The sequence below is a fragment of the Bombina bombina genome, chromosome 3, assembly GCF_027579735.1.
Source record: "Bombina bombina isolate aBomBom1 chromosome 3, aBomBom1.pri, whole genome shotgun sequence".
Classification (NCBI taxonomy): Eukaryota; Metazoa; Chordata; class Amphibia; order Anura; family Bombinatoridae; genus Bombina; species Bombina bombina.
The window spans coordinates 111,199,778-111,217,758 of NC_069501.1; the positions used below are offsets into that span (position 1 = coordinate 111,199,778).

A 17,981-nucleotide genomic window follows, 5' to 3' on the forward strand; every position below is an offset into this window, starting at 1 on the left:
TAGGAACGGTGGAACCAGTTACTACTCCATATCTCCCTTTCCAGGATTCTGAAAACGCAAGAAGGGAAAAAAGCCTTACAAGGCAAGAAAACAATGACCCACAGGTCATCACAGATACTAATGTAACTCCGAACCAGGAGAACTCATCCCCCAATCTAGGAGAGAAGGGGACTAAAGCAACGGAAACCACCCTACCATAGAGGCGAGATTCTTCAGCCATATCGCCAATCCAGTTGAAAGACACCTGGAGTCTACAAGGAAAATCAATTGTGCCAGAAGACCAGTAGGGACCCATCAGAGAGACCTAGAACCTAAGCCATAGGTAGATAGGTGTCTCCCATAAGAAACAGAGAGGCACGCGGTACCACAAACACCTAAGGTGAGACCGAACTGTCCACACCCAATCCAGGGAGAGACATGGTCCAAGGCCATAGTTCTCGAAAAATGGAATCGATCAAAGATCTAACTTCCTGAGGAACCCTAAGCTGCCTCCTATGATTAGGAGCGCACCATCTAAAGTCCGTAGACTTAGTGATCTAGCAACAGCCTCAAACCCAAGAGTCTGAAAGAACTCCTGAACAGTTTAAGAATTCGGCACCCAGTGCTCCTGGATCACAAAGAAAAATCTCATAGACAAGCGTAACCACGTGTTACACACGCTGGCAAGTTAACAACCAACAACGAAGATGAATGTGAACCCTGGACCTTGCTTGCCATCCCAGAGAGATAGACATAAGCACCCTCTAGGAAGCCCCAAGGATAAATGGTCAACTACATGACCACAGAAAGGCAACCGCCTGTAACCGACCTCGGCTTTCACTGTTGAGCCCCAAAGCTAGATTTGCAACAAGGACACAGATAACCCCCGAATGTCGAAGACCATGGTCAGACCAAGGGTATTATATGGAAGAGACAACAGCCAGAGATCCTTGCAGGATCGATTTTCCAAAATCAGGGAAAAAGCTTGAAGCCTTGCAGATCCCCACAGAATGCAGGGAAATCCCTGCACTCCACCTCTTAGAGTAATGCAACTCAGAGCAAAGGAAGAAGGACATGCCCGCGCTTCCAGACCAGATGACCAACTAAAGCCGGGAAGGAAGGAGACTCTGCCACCTGTTTATTAGGCTAAAGAGTCAGCATCCAGAAGAACCTTGAGTTTAGACGCAAATCGTTCACATCTCGGAACACTAGACCAAATAGGTAATTCACATCACCCAACTCCAAAGGAATGGAAACTACGGTTTTGAGTCCCCAGGGACCTGAAAGAACCATAACGACGTCTGAAACTACAGATCTGTATACCAGGCGAGTAGCTAGAAAAAGCCAACCTTAGATCGGCACACACAACCCTCCATTCAGAGGAGCTGTATCTACACACTAGGCCTCTTCAAAATAGGATCCGAGCCGGAGTCCATATCCATAGGCCAAGAATCCGACAGGATTAAATCAGCACCACGAGGGTGACATGAACCCTGGTAACAGAAAAAAAGCATCCGACCAGTACCTGCCTGGTATAAGGACACTCCAGAACTGTCGACCCGAAGGATCTTTCAAAACGGAAATCTAACAGACATGAGCTTAAGAAAAACAAAATAAACACATCCACCTGGATCAAAAATTAAGGAGCCATACTAACATTTTTAATTGATTAATTAAGTAATTAAACACATGAATTGGTAATGCTATAAAGGAAGGCTAAAGGCTGTACTATGACATCACATGATTAAGGGGACCACCCCGAAACGTTGTGTTTTCTCTGATCCCCATGTTCTAAAATAAAGGGATTTTTAATCTGACACCTCTATGCTGTTTTTATGATTTGATGGTGGGCTTGGCAGTGGCCCACGGATGTGTCAGTTCCTCTGGCTATAGTGCTGGTTCTTGCTTGGATTTTGTTTAAAAAATTAAGGAGGGCAGCACCCATCGGGTTAACGTCCAAGGTGAATGAGAACGCTAACGGGACCAGCCGATCAGAGGCCCCATTCACCCATGCTCAGAACTGGAACCGAAACACAGAAAAAATAAAACAGACGTTAAGGAAATTGACTTCATCTTCAAACGTCGCATCCAATTTGCCATCCAGCATCTAAGGCCTCAGAACCCTCAGCCAACTAGGACTGGGATCCTCTAACATCGCCAAAACGTGCCTTAAAAGAACACGTAAACGTGCCAGCCTATAACGGAAGGCAAAAACAGAATTTATGCTTACCTGATAAATTTCATTCTTTTGCGATGTACTGAGTCCACGGATTCATCCTAACTTGTGGGATATTGTCCTTCCTGACAGGAAGTAGCAGAGAGAGCACCACAGCAGAGCGGTCTATATAGCTCCCCCCTTAACTCCACCCCCCAGTCATTCGACCGAAGGCCAAGGAAGAAAAAGAGAAACCATAAGGTGCAGAGGTGACTGAAGTTTACATAAAAAATACTATCTGTCGTGAATAGACAGTGCGGGCCGTGGACTCAGTACATCGCAAAAGAAAGAAATTTATCAGGTAAGCATAAATTCTGGGTTTTTTTTGCAAGATGTACCGAGTCCACGGATTCATCCTAACTTGTGGGATACCAATACCAAAGCTTTAGGACACGGATGAAGGGAGGGACAAGACAGGAATCTAAACGGAAGGCACCACTGCTTGCAGAACGTCTCTCCCAAAAATAGCCTCCAAAGAAGCAAAAGTATCAAATTTGTAAAATTTGGAAAAGGTATGAAGCGAAGACCAAGTCGCAGCCTTACAAATCTGTTCAACAGAAGCATCATTTTTAAAAGCCCATGTGAAAGCCACCACTCTAGTGGAGTGAGCTGTAATTCTTTCAGGAGGCTGCTGTCCAGCAGTCTCATAAGCCAAACGGATGATGCTTTTCAGCCAAAAGGAAAGAGAGGTAGCCGTAGCCTTTTGACCTCTACGCTTTCCAGCATAGACAACACACAAAGAAGATGATTGACAAAAATCTTTGGTTGCCTGCAAATAAAACTTCAAGGCACGAACCATGTCCAAGTTGTGCAACAGACGGTCCTTCTTAGAAGAAGAATTAGGACACAGAGAAGGAACAACAATTTCCTGATTGATATTCCTGTTAGAAACAACCTTAGGGAGGAACCCAGGTTTGGTACGCAAAACCACCTTATCAGCATGGAAAACAAGATAAGGCGAGTCACATTGTATGCAGATAGTTCAGAAACTCTTCGAGCTGAAGAGATAGCAACTAGAAACAGAACTTTCCAAGATAGAAGCTTAATATCTATGGAATGCATGGGTTCAAACGGAACCCCCTGAAGAACTTTAAGAACTAAATTGAGACTCCATGGCGGCGCAACAGGTTTAAACACAGGCTTAATTCTAACTAAAGCATGACAAAAAGCCCGAACGTCTGGGACATCTGCCAGACGCTTGTGCAACAGAATAGACAAAGCAGATATCTGTCCCTTTAAAGGAACTAGCGGACAATCCCTTCTCTAATCCTTCTTGGAGAAAAGACAAAATCCTAGGAATCCTGATCTTACTCCATGAGTAGCCTTTGGATTCACACCAAAAAAGATATTTACGCCATATCTTATGATAGATCTTCCTGGTGACAGGCTTTCGAGTCTGAATCAAGGTATCAAGCGTTCAATCTCCAAGCAGTCAGTTGCAGAGAAATTCGATTTGGATGCTTGAATGGACCTTGATTCAAAAGGTCCCGTCTCAGTGGCAGAGTCCATGGTGGCAGAGATGACATGTCCACCAGGTCTGCATAACAAGTCCTGCGTGGCCACGCAGGCGCTATCAAAATCACCAAAGCTCTCTCCTGTTTGATTCTGGCAATCAGACGCGGAAGGAGAAGGAATGGTGGAAACACATAAGCCAGGTTGAACGACCAGGGTACTACTAGAGCATCTATCAGTACTGCCTGAGGATCCCTTGACCTGGATCCGTAACAAGGAAGTTTGGCGTTCTGACGAGACGCCATCAGATCCAATTCTGGTGTGCCCCATAGCTGAACCAGTTGAACAAACACCTCCGGATGGAGCTCCAACTCCCCCGGATGAAAAGTCTGACGACTTAGAAAATCTGCCTCCCAGTTCTCCACCCCTGGGATATAGATCGCTGATAGATGGCAAGAGTGAGTCTCTGCCCATCGGATTATCCTGGAAACCTCCATCATCGCCAAGGAACTCCTTGTTCCCCCCTGATGATTGATATAAGTTACAATTGTGATGTTGTCCGACTGAAACCTGATGAATCCGGCCGAGGCCAGCTGATGCGACGCCTGAAGAGCATTGAATATCGCTCTTAATTCCAGAATATTTATCGGTAGGAGGGCCTCCTCCTGAGTCCACAAACCCTGTGCTTTCAGGGAATTCCAGACTGCACCACAGCCCAATAGGCTGGCGTCCGTCGTCACAATAACCCACGCTGGCCTGCGGAAACACATTCCCCTGGACAGGTGATCCTGTGACAACCACCAAAGAAGAGAGTCTCTGGTCTCTTGATCCAGATTTATATGAGGAGATAAATCTGCATAATCCCCATTCCACTGTTTGAGCATGCATAGTTGCAGTGGTCTGAGATGCAAGCGAGCAAACGGAACTATGTCCATTGCCGCTACCATTAGACCGATTACCTCCATACACTGAGCCACTGACGGCCGAGGAATGGAATGAAGAGCTCGGCAGGTGGTTAAAATCTTTGATTTCCTGACCTCCGTCAGAAATATTTTCATGTCCACCGAATCTATCAGAGTTCCCAGGAATGGAACTCTTGTGAGAGGAATAAGAACTCTTTTTCACGTTCACCTTCCACCCATGAAATCCATGAGAAAGGCCAACACTAAGTCCGTGTAAGACTTGGCAAGTTGGAAAGTCGACGCTTGAATTAAGATGTCGTCTAGATAAGGCGCCACTGCTATGCCCCTCGGCCTTAGGACCGCCAGAAGGGACCCTAGCACCTTTGTGAAGATTCTTGGCGCCGTGGCCAACCCGAAGGAAAGAGCCACAAACTGGTAATGCCTGTCCAGAAAGACAACACTGAGGAACTGTTGATGATCTTTGTGGATAGGAATGTGTAGATATGCATCCTTTAGATCCACAGTAGTCATATTGACCCTCCTAGATCATTGGTAAAATAGTCCGAATGGTCTCCATCTTGGAGGATGGAACTCTTAGGAATTGGTTTAGGATCTTGAGATCTAGAATTGGTCTGAAGGTTCCCTCTTTTTTGGGAACCACAAACAGATTGGAGTAGAAACCTTGCCCCTGTTCTGTTTTCGGAACTGGGCAGATCACTCCTATGGTAAAAAGGTCTTCTACGCAGCATAAGAACGCCTCTCTTTTTGTCTGGTTTACAGACAATTGAGAAAGATGGAACCTCCCCCTTGGAGAAGAATCTTTGAAATCTAGGAGATACCCCTGGGTTACAATTTCTACGGCCCAGGAGTCCTGAACGTCTCTGAGCAAAGAGAGAAAGTCTGCCCCCTACTTGATCCGGTCCCGGATCGGGGGCTACCCCTTCATGCTGTCTTAGTGGCAACAGCAGGCTTTTTGGCCTGTTTCCCCTTGTTTCAAGCCTGGTTAGGTCTCCAGGTTGGCTTGGACTGAGCAAAGTTCCCCTCTTGCTTTGCAGCAGGGGAAGAGGAAGCGGGACCACACTTGAAGTTTCGAAAGGAACAAAAATTATTTTGTTTGGTCCTTGTCTTATTTGACTTATCTTGAGGGAGGGCATGACCCTTTCCTCCAGTGATGTCTGAAATGATCTCTTTCAGTGCAGGCCCGAATAGAGTCTTACCTTTGAAAGGGATGGTCAAAAGCTTAGATTTAGCCGACACATCAGCTGACCAGGACTTAAGCCATAACGCTCTTTGCGCTAAAATGGCAAAACCTGAATTCTTTGCCGCTAACTTAGCAAGATGAAAAGCGGCGTCTGTAATAAAAGAATTAGCCAATTTAAGGGCCTTAATTCTGTCCAAAATATCATCTAGTGGGGTCTCCATCTGAAGAGCCTCTTCTAGAGCCTCAAACCAAAAAGCAGCTGCAGTGGTTACCGGAACAATGCACGCTATAGGTTGAAGAAGAAGACCCTGATGAACAAAAATTTTCTTTAGGAGGCCTTCTAATTTTTTATCCATAGGATCAATGAAAGCATAACTGTCTTCAATAGGTATAGTTGTACGCTTAGCCAGAGTAGAAATAGCTCCCTCCACCTTAGGGACCGTCTGCCATGAGTACTTTATGGTGTCAGAAATGGGGAACATTTTCTTAAAAACAGGAGGGGGAACGAACGGAATACCTGGTCTATCCCACTCCTTAGTAACAATATCCGAAATCCTCTTAGGGACCGGAAAATCAGTGTAAACAGGAACCTCTAAATATTTGTCCATTTTAAACAATTTCTCTGGAACGACAATAGGGTCACAATCATCCAGAGTAGCTAAAACCTCACTGAGCAATAAACGGAGGTGCTCTAGCTTAAATTTAAATGCCGTCATATCTGAATCTGTCTGAGGGAACATCTTTTCTGAATCAGAAATCTCTCCCTCAGACAGCAAATCCCTCATCCCTACCTCAGAACATTGTGAGGGAATATCGGATACGGCTACTAAAGCGTCAGAAGGCTCAGCATTTGTTCTTAACCCAGAGCTACTGCGCTTCCCTTGCAACCCTAGCAGTTTAGATAAAACCTCTGTGAGGGAAGTATTCATAACTTAAGTCATATCTTGCAAGGTGAAAGAATTAGACGCACTAGAAGTACTTGACGTCGCTTGTGCGGGCGCTACTGGTTGTGACACTTAGGGAGAACTAGATGGCAAAACCTGATTTCCTTCTGTCTGAGAATCATTTAATGCCAAATTCTTATAAGTCAAAATATGCTGTTTGCAATTTATAGACATATCAGTACAATTGGGACACATTCTTAGAGGGGGTTCCACAATGGATTCTAAACAAATTGAACAATGAGTTTCCTCAGTGTCAGACATGTTTAACAGGCTAGTAATTTAGCAAGCAAGCTTGGAAAACACTTTATTTAATGAAAAAAAACACAATTTGCAAAAACGGTACTGTACCTTTAAGAAATTTTTTTTTTTAATATTTTTATTGAGGCAAATAATGAAACAGTACAGAGCATAGTAACCACAAACATAGGCCCTTAACCCGTAAGGGCAATTGTCAAAAGTATATAACGCTACCAATACAGTAAGCATGACATGTCATATTTTGAATCATTAATGAGAACTTACATTTCAAAAACAACAAGTGTTATAGAACAAATCGTCAAAGATAATATATGCAATTGTAGTGCTTCCTGTGTGGTTAAAAACAGAAAAACTGACCTCAGGTTTTTTTAGATAAGTCACATATAGGGCCCTTTTTGGGTCCTTCAGATTATAAACATATACATATATTATTGAGAAGTTTATCAATCATAACTATAATGCAGGACTCTTATGTAATATTTAGGGGGTCATCGATGGGATCTGTGTCCCTTAGCTTAATAAATAAGCTCCAAAAGGGGGGGGCGGAGCCTGGTAATATAGAAGCAAACTTCCTTTAAGAAATTTTAACAGTGTACCCACTAAGCTTTAGAAGGATTGCACCACAAGTAAAAAAGCAATAGACCCCCAAATGAAAAAAACGGATTGATAATTGTCTAAAACCGGTTAAAACCCCTTAAAGCACCTTGCCACAGCTCTGCTGTGATCCTACCTGCCCTTAGGAAGCGATAATATGGGGTTTAAAGCTTCAATTAGTCCCTCAGAAGACTATCAGGACCTCAGGAGAAGTTGCTTGCTGCTTGTAAATGTAGGCCCCACCCACCTCACTAGATGTTGCTGGGGCCTACACAAAACTAACAAACCCTGCCTGAAAGCCTTGTGGGTTATAAACAACCCCAAAGAACCCTCAAGCAAATGTCCCATAAAACAGAAAATGTTACTCCCAGACACAAAAACGTTTGTCCCAAATTCACATAAACTGAGTGCCCACAAAAAATTAACCCTTTATGCAAGCTAGTAAAAACCTCACACTAGGATTACTGCTTACCCTTCCCCTAATGGGGACACTGTCAGCCTTTCTGAGTTAACACAGTCTCTGCAGAAAATATGACTGAACATACCTCTTTGCTGTATAGCAAGAAACCGTTCCTCACACTGAAGTTTTCCTGTACTCCTCAGCTTCTGTGGGAACAGCAGTGGACCTTAGTTACAAATGCTAAGATCATTATCCTCCAGGCTGAAATCCTCATCTATGTCCTGCCTGAGAGTAAATAGTACAACACTGGTACCATTTAAAAATAACAAACACTTGATTGAAGATAAAATAAAACTGTTTAACACCTCTTCTCTTTACCCTTCCTGCTTAGAGCCAGCAAAGAGAATCACTGGGGGGTGGAGTTAAGGGGGGAGCTATATAGACAGCTCTGCTGTGGTGCTCTTTGCCACTTCCTGTTAGGAAGGATAATATCCCACAAGTTAGGATGAATCCGTGGACTCGGTACATCTTGCAAAAGAAATCATCCCTCGTTGGATCAACGAAAGTCCCTGACCCTGGGGTTGGGGCCCCTGAAGCTTCAGAGGCCAACGCTTCCCCAGGAGGCCGAACTGAAACAGGCAATCCCACGCCCCCAACTGGCCCTGGTTAACAGAACACGGACAGTATTTTAGAAATATTTTACTTGGGAGATATAAATGAGGAAACAAACCACCCTCCGGACAGGGAGTAAAGGCCATAGGGACACCTGCTTGCATAGTCGAGAAAGAGTCTGGGGCACATGCCTCACGGGACATGGAAACCTCGGAGGCGGATGGCTCAACGCACTCTAAGCTCCCTGATTCAGGAAAAGAGAGTACTCTAGAGCGGCAATCGGAACATAACTGATGGGCATTAATTACCTGGGCCATTTCATATTCATCACAAGACGCATTCTCCGTAACGGAGACATCCGTGTCTAAAATATCAGAATACTCCATAATCTTGGGATTACATAAATGACAAAAACCAACTGGCACCCTTTTTACACCCCCAACGGCTGGGGCACTCACCACCTCCTGTGAACCAGACAACCTACAAGCTAGACTTTGTCGCACACAGTCAGCATACGGCAGTGAGAAACAAACGTAACCGTACCCGTCACAAGGTGCAGCGTGTCAGTCACAAAAAAGGAGCGCATTCTCGAGAGATAGCGTCATTAAGATAAGGCGGAAATGTTCTGTAAAAGTTGTGAGCCTAGGTATTGCTACACATTAGCAGATAGAACCATATAACAAACATGATTAAAGTCCCCCCTGTTCAATAACCCCCCTCTGGAGATATTAACCCATGACTCCTTATTAAGATAAAAAGGAGTCCCACTGGGACCCTACCTTATGTCATTAACATTACATTCACATATCGAAATAAAACAGAATTTATGCTTACCTGATAAATTACTTTCTCCAACGGTGTGTCCGGTCCACGGCGTCATCCTTACTTGTGGGATATTCTCTTCCCCAACAGGAAATGGCAAAGAGTCCTAGCAAAGCTGGTCACATGATCCCTCCTAGGCTCCGCCCACCCCAGTCATTCGACCGACGGACAGGAGGAAATATATATAGGAGAAACCATATGATACCGTGGTGACTGTAGTTAGAGAAAATAATTCATCAGACCTGATTAAAAAACCAGGGCGGGCCGTGGACCGGACACACCGTTGGAGAAAGTAATTTATCAGGTAAGCATAAATTCTGTTTTCTCCAACATTGGTGTGTCCGGTCCACGGCGTCATCCTTACTTGTGGGAACCAATACCAAAGCTTTAGGACACGGATGAAGGGAGGGAGCAAATCAGGTCACCTAAATGGAAGGCACCACGGCTTGCAAAACCTTTCTCCCAAAAATAGCCTCCGAAGAAGCAAAAGTATCAAATTTGTAAAATTTGGCAAAAGTGTGCAGTGAAGACCAAGTCGCTGTCTTACATACCTTTTACCAGAATAAACAACAAACAAGGAAGATGTTTGTCTGAAATCTTTAGTAGCCTCTAAATAGAATTTTAGAGCACGGACTACGTCCAAATTGTGTAACAAACGTTCCTTCTTTGAAACTGGATTCGGACACAAAGAAGGTACAACTATCTCCTGGTTAATATTTTTGTTGGAAACAACTTTCGGAAGAAAACCAGGCTTAGTACGCAAAACCACCTTATCTGCATGGAACACCAGATAGGGCGGAGAACACTGCAGAGCAGATAACTCTGAAACTCTTCTAGCAGAAGAAATTGCAACCAAAAACAAAACTTTCCAAGATAATAACTTAATATCTACGGAATGTAAGGGTTCAAACGGAACCCCTTGAAGAACTGAAAGAACTAGATTTAGACTCCAGGGAGGAGTCAAAGGTCTGTAAACAGGCTTGATCCTAACCAGAGCCTGAACAAATGCTTGAACATCTGGCACAGCTGCCAGTCTTTTGTGAAGTAAAACAGATAAAGCAGAGATCTGTCCCTTCAGAGAACTTGCAGATAATCCTTTCTCCAAACCTTCTTGTAGAAAGGATAGAATCTTAGGAATTTTTATCTTGTTCCATGGGAATCCTTTAGATTCACACCAACAGATATATTTTTTCCATATTTTATGGTAAATTTTTCTAGTTACAGGCTTTATAGCCTGAATCAGAGTATCTATTACAGAATCTGAAAACCCACGCTTTGATAAAATCAAGCGTTCAATCTCCAAGCCGTCAGTTGGAGGGAAACCAGATTCGGATGTTCGAATGGACCCTGAACAAGAAGGTCCTGTCTCAAAGGTAGCTTCCATGGTGGAGCCGATGACATATTCACCAGGTCTGCATACCAAGTCCTGCGTGGCCACGCAGGAGCTATCAAGATCACCGAGGCCCTCTCCTGATTGATCCTGGCTACCAGCCTGGGGATGAGAGGAAACGGTGGGAATACATAAGCTAGGTTGAAGGTCCAAGGTGCTACTAGTGCATCTACTAGGGTCGCCTTGGGATCCCTGGATCTGGACCCGTAGCAAGGAACCTTGAAGTTCTGACGAGACGCCATCAGATCCATGTCTGGAATGCCCCATAATTGAGTTATTTGGGCAAAGATTTCCGGATGGAGTTCCCACTCCCCCGGATGGAATGTCTGACGACTCAGAAAATCCGCTTCCCAATTTTCCACTCCTGGGATGTGGATCGCAGACAAGTGGCAGGAGTGATCCTCCGCCCATTGAATTATCTTGGTCACTTCTTTCATCGTCAGGGAAGTCCTAGTTACCCCCTGATGATTGATATATGCAACGGTCGTCATGTTGTCTGACTGAAACCTTATGAATTTGGCCTTTGCTAGTTGAGGCCAAGCTCTGAGAGCATTGAATATCGCTCTCAGTTCCAGAATGTTTATCGGGAGAAGAGACTCTTCCCGAGACCATAGACCCTGAGCTTTCAGGGATTCCCAGACCGCGCCCCAGCCCACTAGGCTGGCGTCGGTCGTGACAATGACCCACTCTGGTCTGAGGAAGCTCATTCCCTGTGACAGATTGTCCAGGGTCAGCCACCAACGGAGTGAATCTCTGGTCTTTTGATCTACTTGAATCGTCGGAGACAAGTCTGTATAATCCCCATTCCACTGTCTGAGCATGCACAGTTGTAATGGTCTTAGATGAATTCGTGCAAAAGGAACTATGTCCATTGTTGCAACCATCAATCCTATTACTTCCATGCACTGCGCTATGGAAGGACGAGGAACAGAATGAAGTACTTGACAAGAGCTTAGAAGTTTTGATTTTCTGACCTCTGTCAGAAAAATCCTCATTTCTAAGGAATCTATTATTGTTCCCAAGAAGGGAACTCTTGTTGACGGGGACAGAGAACTTTTTTCTTTGTTCACCTTCCATCCGTGAGATCTGAGAAAGGCTAGGACGATGTCCGTATGAGCCTTTGCTTTTGACAGGGACGACGCTTGAATCAGGATGTCGTCCAAGTAAGGTACTACTGCAATGCCCCTTGGCCTTAGAACTGCTAGAAGGGACCCTAGTACCTTTGTGAAAATCCTTGGAGCAGTGGCTAATCCAAATGGAAGTGCCACAAATTGGTAATGCTTGTCCAGAAAAGCGAACCTTAGGAACTGATGATGTTCCTTGTGGATAGGAATATGTAGGTACGCATCCTTTAAATCCACGGTAGTCATAAATTGATTTTCCTGGATAGTAGGTAGGATCGTTCGAATAGTTTCCATTTTGAACTATGGTACCCTGAGAAATTTGTTTAGGATCTTTAGATCCAAAATTGGTCTGAATGTTCCCTCTTTTTTGGGAACTATGAACAGATTGGAATAAAATCCCATTCCTTGTTCTCTTATTGGAACTGGATGTATCACTCCCATCTTTAACAGGTCTTCTACACAATGTAAGAATGCCTGTCTCTTTATTTGGTTTGAAGATAATTGAGACCTGTGGAACCTTCCCCTTGGGGGTAGTTCCTTGAATTCCAGGAGATAACCTTGAGAAACTATTTCTAGCGCCCAAGGATCCTGAACATCTCTTGCCCAAGCCTGAGCAAAGAGAGAAAGTCTGCCCCCCACAAGATCCGGTCCCGGATCGGGGGCTATCCCTTCATGCTGTTTTGGTAGCAGTGGTAGGCTTCTTGGGCTGCTTACCCTTGTTCCAGCCTTGCATTGGTTTCCAGGCTGGTTTGGGTTGTGAAGTATTACCCTCTTGCTTAGAGGATACAGAATTAGAGACTGGTCCGTTTCTGCGAAAGGGACGGAAATTAGGCTTATTATTAGACTTAAAAGACCTATCCTGTGGGAGGGCGTGGCCCTTTCCCCCAGTGATGTCTGAAATAATCTCTTTCAAATCAGGTCCAAATAATGTTTTACCTTTGAAAGGAATTTTAAGCAATTTTGTCTTGGAAGACACATCCGCTGACCAAGACTTTAGCCAAAGCACTCTGCGCGCCACGACAGCAAACCCTGAATTTTTCGCCGCTAATCTAGCTAATTGCAAAGCGGCATCTAAAACAAAAGAGTTAGCCAATTTAAGTGCTTGAACTCTGTCCATAACCTCCTCATACGAAGATTCTTTACTGAGCGATTTTTCTAGTTCCTCGAACCAGAAACACGCTGCCGTAGTGACAGGAACAATGCATGAAATTGGTTGTAGAAGGTAACCTTGCTGTACAAAAATCTTTTTAAGCAAACCCTCTAATTTCTTATCCATAGGATCTTTGAAAGCACAACTATCTTCGATAGGAATAGTAGTGCGTTTGTTTAGAGTAGAAACCGCCCCCTCGACCTTGGGGACTGTCTGCCATAAGTCCTTTCTGGGGTCGACTATAGGAAATAATTTCTTAAATATAGGGGGGGGGAACAAAAGGTATGCCGGGCCTTTCCCACTCTTTATTTACTATGTCCGCCACCCGCTTGGGTATAGGAAAAGCGTCGGGGGGCACCGGAACCTCTAGGAACTTGTCCATCTAACATAATTTCTCTGGAATGACCAAATTGTCACAATCATCCAGAGTAGATAACACCTCCTTAAGCAGTGCGCGGAGATGTTCTAATTTAAATTTAAATGTCACAACATCAGGTTCAGCTTGATGAGAAATTTTTCCTGAATCTGAAATTTCTCCATCAGACAAAACCTCCCTCATGGCCCTTTGAGATTGGTGTGAGGGTATGTCAGAACAGTTATCATCAGCGTCCTCTTGCTCTTCAGTGTTTAAAACAGATCAATCGCGCTTTCTCTGATAAGTAGGCATTTTGGATAAAAGATTTGCTATGGAGTTATCCATTACAGCCGTTAATTGTTGCATAGTAATAAGTATTGGCGCACTAGATGTACTAGGGGCCTCCTGTGTGGGCATAACTGGTGTAGACACAGTAGGGGATGATGTAGTATCATGTTTACTCCCCTCATTTGAGGAATCATCTTGGGCAATATCATTATCTGTTGCATTACTGTCCTTACTTTGTTTGGACACTATGGCACAATTATCACATAAATTTAAATGGGGAGACACATTGGCTTTCATACATATAGAACATAGCTTATCTGATGGTACAGACATGTTAAACAGGCTTAAACTTGTCAACAAAGCACAAAAAAACGTTTTAAAATAAAACCGTTAATGTCACTTTAAATTTCAAACTGAAAACACTTTATTACTTTATATGTGAAAAAGTATGAAGGAATTGTTCAAAATTCACCAAAATTTCACCACAGTGTCTTGAAGAATTAAAAGTAATGCACACCAAATTTCAGAGCTTTAACCCTTAAATTAACGGAACCGGAGCCGTTTTTACATTTAACCCCTATACAGTCCCAGAATGAGGCTCTGTCTATAACTAGAAAGGCCCCCATCTGAAAAAGGTGTCCAACACAGTGCCTGCCGTTTTTCTAAACGTTCCCCAAGATTATAATACCAATAATTAGTTAGAATCTGCATAATATGCCTAGTAAAGCAATTGTTTTAGCCCAGAAAAATGTCTACCAGTTTTTAAGCCCTTTTTGAAGCCCTTTATTCCTTTATGTTTAACTAAGAAAATGGCTTACCGGTCCCCATGAGGGGAAATGACAGCCTTCCAGCATTACATGGTCTTGTTAGAAATATGGCTAGTCATACCTTAAGCAGAAAAGACTGCTAACTGTTTCCCCCAACTGAAGTTACTTCATCTCAACAGTCCTATGTGGAAACAGCAAACGATTTTAGTTACTGTCTGCTAAAATCATCTTCCTCTCACAAACAGAAATCTTCATCCTTTTCTGTTTCAGAGTAAATAGTACATACCAGCACTATTTTGAAATAACAAACACTTGATAGAAGAATAAAACTACATTTAAACACCAAAAAACTCTTAACCATCTCCGTGGAGATGTTGCCTGTGCAACGGCAAAGAGAATGACTGGGGTGGGCGGAGCCTAGGAGGGATCATGTGACCAGCTTTGCTGGGACTCTTTGCCATTTCCTGTTGAGGAAGAGAATATCCCACAAGTAAGGATGACGCCGTGGACTGGACACACCAATGTTGGAGAAAATGAAACTATCTTACCGGAATCTACGCTGTGGAACAGGAACACGGCCCTTCAAGTGTGACAGATAGTAGCCTCGCTTCTGACATGGACTTGAGTGAAGTAAGGTAGGCAGCGAAACTCGTCAAGCCAATTACCAAGGAGCTGTTAATGAGTCGGGATGGTTTTGCAGGAAAACTCTCCCCGCATCTCCGGACTCTAACTTTCATCCATGCTCTCACTGAGAGGCTGACAGGATTACTTAAAACTCCAGTCCCATAGTGAAGAGTACTACCATGCATAAGAGACTACTCTGACTCTTCCGACACTTCTCTGCCAACCTCCTGTGACAAAAGGCAAAGAATGACTGGTGGATGAGGGAAGTGTGGGAGGTATTTAAGCTTTTGGCTGGGGTGTCTTTGCCTCCTCCTGGTGGCCAGGTTCTGTATTTCCCAAAAGTAATGAATGCAGCTGTGGACTCTTCCCACTTGAGAGGAAAAAGAGCCACACTGTAACCCTGTCTTCTAGCATTATCATTTGTGTAAAATGAAACGATCGTACCGGAATCTATGCCGTGGAACAGAAACACAGCCTCTTAATTGTGACAGTCTTGTAGCATCACTCCTGACATGGACATGAGTGATGGAAGTAGGAAGTGAAACTCGTCAACACTGATTGCTTAGGAGCTGTTAATACGAGTCTGGATACCCTTCATAAGATACCCTTCATAAGGAACTACTCCGAATCTGACACTTCTCTGCCGACCTCCTGTGACGAAAGGCAAAGAATGACTGGGATATGAGGGACACAGGGGGAGTATTTAAGCCTTTGTCTGGGGTATCCTTGCCTCCTCCTGGTGGCCAGGTTCAGTATTTCCCAATAGTAAGGAATGATGCCGTGGACTCTCCTCATATTAAGAAGGAAAAGAAACTATATCAGGCATCACTGTGGATGACACTCAATCATTTTTGTTTAATTGTATTTACTTACTCAGGCAGCACACACACTTGGCTTTATATAGATGATTTGAAGTTGTGTCCACATTTTGGCAACAGCTTTATCATAGTTCATTTTAGTTATTTCTATAATGTGCCAGTTCTTTACAATTTAAATTTGCCTAGATTAGCATCAATTCTTTACAATCTGAATTTGTCTAGATTAGCATCAATTCTTTACAATCTTAATTTGTCTAGATAAACAAGTCTATGTATGGATTATTAGGACTTGCATACAACAATAATTAACACTTTTCTTATATGTGAGACATGAGTGCTTGTCAGTATTATGGCATACTAACCGAAACCTGAAGCACTAGTGATGGCAACCGGCGGCTGTAACATAAGTGAAGGTAGAGTAGAGGGTAGGGGGTAACCTTGTAGTTTTAGTTTGATAAGTTTCATAGCGATTGAAAATTCCATCTGGTCCATCCTTCCATCGTTGTTCATGTCTGCTAGAGCCCTACAAAATCAATAACAACATTTTAACAAAATTTGCAGGTGCAGAATTTTTATTTTTAATCGGAACATGCATCAGTTGAGAAAATTATTTTACGGCTAACTAATGTGGGCCTGACACCTCAGAAAGGTGGATTGTTAATAAACATCATTAAAATTACTATTTGTTCTTAGCTAAATACTCTAATACAAAACTGTGTCCTTGAAGTCCACTGTATTCTTATTTGGTGCATGAGGTATATATTGTGGACCCTATAAGATGTAAAAACATAATTTATGCTTACCTGATAAATTTATTTCTCTTGTAGTGTATCCAGTCCACGGATCATCCATTACTTATGGGATATTCTCCTTCCCAACAGGAAGTTGCAAGAGGATCACCCACAGCAGAGCTGCTATATAGATCCTCCCCTAACTGCCATATCCAGTCATTCGACCGAAACAGAGAAAGGAGAAATCATAGGGTGCAGTGGTGACTGTAGTTTAATTAAATTTTAGACCTGCCTTAAAATGACAGGGCGGGCCGTGGACTGGATACACTACAAGAGAAATAAATTTATCAGGTAAGCATAAATTATGTTTTCTCTTGTTAGGTGTATCCAGTCCACGGATCATCCATTACTTATGCGATACCAATACCAAAGCTAAAGTACACGGATGATGGGAGGGACAAGGCAGGGATTAAGCGGAAGCAACCACTGCCTGAAGAACCTCCCAAAAACAGCCTCCGAAGAAGCAAAAGTATCAAATTTGTAACATTTTGAAAAAGTGTGAAGCGAAGACCAAGTCGCGGCCTTGCAAATCTGTTCAACAGAGGCCTCATTTTTAAAGGCCCAGGTGGAAGCCACAGCTCTAGTAGAATGAGCTGTAATTCTTTCAGGGGGCTGCTGTCCAGCAGTCTCATAGGCTAGGCGTATAATACTCCGAAGCCAAAAGGTAAGAGGTTGCCGAAGCATTTTGACCTCTCCTCTGTCCAGAATAAACGACAAACAGGGAAGATGGTTGACGAAAATCTTTAGTAGCTTGTAAGTAAAAACTTCAAGGCAAGGACTACGTCCAGATTATGTAAAAGACGTTCCTTCTTTGAAGAAGGATAAGGACACAATGATGGAACAACAATCTCTTGATTGATATTCTTGTTAGAAACCACCTTAGGTAAAAACCCAGGTTTGGTACGCAGAACTACCTTATCTGCATGAAAAATCAGATAAGGAGAATCACATTGTAAGGCAGATAGCTCGGATACTCTCCGAGCCGAGGAAATAGCCATCAAAACCAGAACTTTCCAAGATAAAAGCGTAATATCAATGGAACGAAGGGGTTCAAACGGAACTCCTTGAAGAACTTTAAGAACCAAGTTTAAGCTCCATGGGGGAGCAACAGGTTTAAACACAGGCTTAATTCTAACCAAAGCCTGACAAAATGCCTGGACGTCTGGAACTTCTGCCAGACGCTTGTGCAAAAGGATAGACAGAGCAGAAATCTGTCCCTTTAAGGAACTAGCTGATAATCCTTTGTCCAAACCCTCTTGGAGAAAGGACAATATCCTAGGAATCCTAACCTTACT

General features: G+C 43.4%; 1 protein-coding gene across 1 annotated transcript in view; it reads right to left on the reverse strand.

Moving 5' to 3' along the window:
* Positions 1–16,647, reverse strand: part of ITSN1 (intersectin 1) — a 598,457-nt gene extending 581,810 nt beyond the window's left edge. The window contains exons 1-2 of the mRNA XM_053705169.1: positions 16,610–16,647; positions 16,258–16,418 (exon numbers count right to left, since the gene is read on the reverse strand). Coding sequence (XP_053561144.1) covers positions 16,258–16,418; positions 16,610–16,647 — 199 coding nt within the window. The remainder of the gene's footprint in view (positions 1–16,257; positions 16,419–16,609) is intronic.
* Between the last annotated feature and the right edge of the window lie 1,334 nt (positions 16,648–17,981).